Below are 3,462 nucleotides of genomic sequence, written 5' to 3'. Positions count from 1 at the left end.
GTTTCTTTCTTCTCAGAAAATCTGAGCCTATAGTTGGGAAGTTGGTGGTGTTAAACCCCTGTGCTTTAAAGAGCACGTTAAGCCGTGCTCGGGAGTATTCCCCATAACTTAACATAACTAGGGTTATATTCTTTAAGGAAAATTAATGAAAAGTGTCTGAGGAACATATGTTCTAAAATAAATATTTTCGAAGTAAAAATATTTCTTTTGTAAATAGATCTTAAATGGTGTCCCTTATATCGCATCCTTAAATTATGACCTAACCAAACTTATTCATTGTTATCATGATGTACTCTAACTAGTGAAGTGCGGAGTGCGGAATTGCAATATCTCGTCGATATCAACAGTATACCTTACGTAGGTATATTACGGTTACGTATTTTAAAATGCAAGGATGGATAAAGGCTTGTGTTACAGGGATATTCGGAATTATTTGAATAACTTTGTATGAAAATATAAAAAAAATATTTTTTTAGTTGAAAAAAATAGTTATGCAGTTCGGCTCGTATAAGTGGTAATGTCAACACCTTAAAGTTATAGGAAATACTCCCAAGCACCCTGTATATTTAAAGCGGGGACGTCTGACGAGGCCAGACGGGCGATCAGTCCTAACGAGTGACCATTCCACCCACTCCCCGTGATATAGGACACAGGGTCACTGGTGTGTTGACAGTGGTCCCCTCTCAAACCTTCCTGTAATCTTTGTGAACCTAACAATATCCCATAAGGCGAGAATCATCAGGTCTGCTTTATTTAATGTATCCTAGTAACTCCAATCTTACCAGCGCGAACATGGGATACTCAGCTATAAAGTGATAGCTGGTCTCCTCCTCACCACAACCTGGACGTGATGTATCTTCTATGATTTTCATTATCTTCAAGTGTTTATTGAGCAGACAATGTAAAGTTGTCGTGCCTGCTTCCAGTGCTATATTGGATCTGCTATGTACGAGTAACAGTAGTTGTGTTGTTTTCTTCTTGTCGAATGACTTCAGGAACATTTTCGACTGTCTGTATTTTGTCGAGCTGTTTCATCGTATATTCGATTATCTTTCTGTGATTTCTTTAATAGCCCTCTTAGTTATTGTGTATGGTATGGGTAGGCAGGGCGAAGAAGCCGAGACCTCATCCTAGCTTATTCGTCTGCTTTTTCATTGCCGTAGTTCCATTGATGTCCAAAACCCAGGCAGTGGTCACTTTAGTCCTTGCAGTTCAATATGTTCTTAAATTCTCTTACTAGGACTGAAGTGGTATAATTTCTTTTAAGTGCTTTTAGTCACTTTTTGCATTTTGGTTATTAAAATTGGCCATAAATTAGGACATAACATAGTAAAATCTACGTTTGCTAAATCAGCTACATTAATTGTTGATGGTGCATGTGCGCAACTTTATCGGATCCGTTTGACATCAAATTCATTGCATTATCTGTGTCAAACTGACAGTTTTTCTAGGTTTGATCGTCAGTGGCTGACCAAGATTCAAATGGAGTACTTAATCTAGTAAAAGAAAAAGATTTTTAGTACATTTTTCATTTCTGTATCGTTCTAAAGAGTGGGCCCAATTTTGGACTTTTCCTTTGCCCAGCCAGACCGATCAGGTCATTGTTTGGAATGGTGCTGAAGAAAACTTCAGCACGATTGACCTTTTGGATTCCCGCCTTGATCCATCTGTGTAGCACACTATGCTGCATTGAAAGACGGTTTCTGTCAGCCATGTCTCTTTTGTTCCTATAAGTACTCATTATCTTCATCATCATCATTATCAACCCATATTCGGCTCACTGTTTAGCTCGTGTCTCCTCTTTCATCTGTATTATCTCTTTCATCTCTAATATCTCCATTATCTTATTATCATTAAATCTGATATCCTTACAAAATTTAAACGTTATTATCTTGGGTTATTTTCCTAAACCTGACAACATAGAAATTAGTGGTTCTACCAGGTCTTTTTCATTAACATCTGGTAGATATTTCCTAAACCCGCCATCTCGTATTGGACCAGCGTGGTGAATCTAAACTGCACAACCCCCCCCCCCCCCCTCCTAGTTGTGGGCCGTTAAAACTGGCTTATAATACTTACTGACACATAATTCTCGGCGACGCAATGTCGCATTAGTAAACGCTTCGTTACCAAAGCTTTCAGTCCACTGATCCACCGAATCCAAGTCAGAAAGTTTTGCATCTATAAAGACATGCTTAGTCTTAAGTCCGCCAACTTGCACTGAACCGGCGTCTAATCTCGCCCATGACAGATATCTGCGAATGTAACACCGTGTGACATAGTTTGGATGCACCACGCGTGCTTGCAAGCGGAAGTATAATGCGATTATCGATTTGCTTATGACAGAAAATGCGTTGAATGGACAAGGAGTGTGAGGGGCAAGCGCGGGGAGAGGGGGCAGGGTCACTGGGCGTGCGGACCACGGATACAATAGTGATGGACGATGGCCGCTGTGGTACAACAATATCGATGATGTCATGATGTCATTATACAAAACATTAAGAATCTAAAGGGAGAGTCACATTTTTGTTTACTTCTTGTAGCTATATCGTCGTATTTCATTTATTGACAACATCGCGTTGATTTAAAAAGTTAAAGGAGATGACTCAGTCAGATATACAGGCAATAATGGGTACGCCTGGAACTTCACCTAAAACACCATCTTACGAAATTACAAAAATGTTTTTCTTGATACTTTAGATAGACTATCTTTAGATATATCTATTTTAGTGAGGTGCCTCGCTGAATTCATATTATTTTATTTTGCATAGATATAAAAAGTACCTAATAGTATAACAATTTCAATTTAAAATTACAATTAGTGATGTCGAATGGTTGTTATATCGATGATATCATAATTCATAGGATTGCTGCTCTACTCCTTAACGATAACACTGGTGTTTTGTTAAATGTTAACTATGTTATTAGTATGTGGATTTTTTTTATAAATTGAGCAGAAAAGTTTAGAGATTGAAATTGTAACTCTTTGAAAGTTTGATTATCTTATATGAAATTCAAATGAAGATGAATAAATGCATTTAGTGGGCAATAGAAGCTTTAAGTCGACATTAATCTTGAGAGGAACAGTAACGGCATGCGTTAAGTTCATGTTTCATAAATTTTGCAGAGCGATTTATGGCTTTAGCATGGGAGTTCGGAGCATGGAATCCGTGAGTGAAACTTGTATCGATGTGGCTGAGGCCGGGCCTACGCGAGGCGCCGCTCGCGGCCGCGTCTCGGCCACGCTCAGTGCGCCGGAGGAAGCGGGCTGCGCCGCTTGTGTTCCCGCAGCCCGCCGCGTGTAATCGTGTGTGTGCAAATGATTCTGTTTTTATGGCGCTCATATATCAACTACTGCGAGTTTTGGTGCTGGGTGTGACCGCGGCGGCTGGCGACGGTCAGTTTCTGTGCTTTATTGTTATTGCGTACCACGTGGTCAGCCCGGGAGCGGGCAGTGTTTAC

The 3,462-nt window shown here is 39.9% G+C and overlaps 1 protein-coding gene across 3 annotated transcripts in view; it reads left to right on the top strand.

Moving 5' to 3' along the window:
- The first annotated feature begins 3,174 nt into the window (after positions 1 to 3,174).
- LOC112050556 (protogenin B) overlaps positions 3,175 to 3,462 on the top strand; it is a 136,571-nt gene continuing 136,283 nt past the window's right edge. For all 3 annotated transcript variants that reach the window (XM_052883741.1, XM_052883740.1, XM_052883742.1), the window contains exon 1: positions 3,175 to 3,397. In XM_052883741.1, the coding sequence (XP_052739701.1) occupies positions 3,190 to 3,397 (208 nt within the window). In that variant the 5' untranslated portion in view covers positions 3,175 to 3,189. The remainder of the gene's footprint in view (positions 3,398 to 3,462) is intronic.

This window comes from Bicyclus anynana, chromosome 10, assembly GCF_947172395.1.
Source record: "Bicyclus anynana chromosome 10, ilBicAnyn1.1, whole genome shotgun sequence".
Taxonomy (NCBI): domain Eukaryota; kingdom Metazoa; phylum Arthropoda; class Insecta; order Lepidoptera; family Nymphalidae; genus Bicyclus; species Bicyclus anynana.
This window is presented reverse-complemented; position numbering and strand designations above follow the sequence as displayed.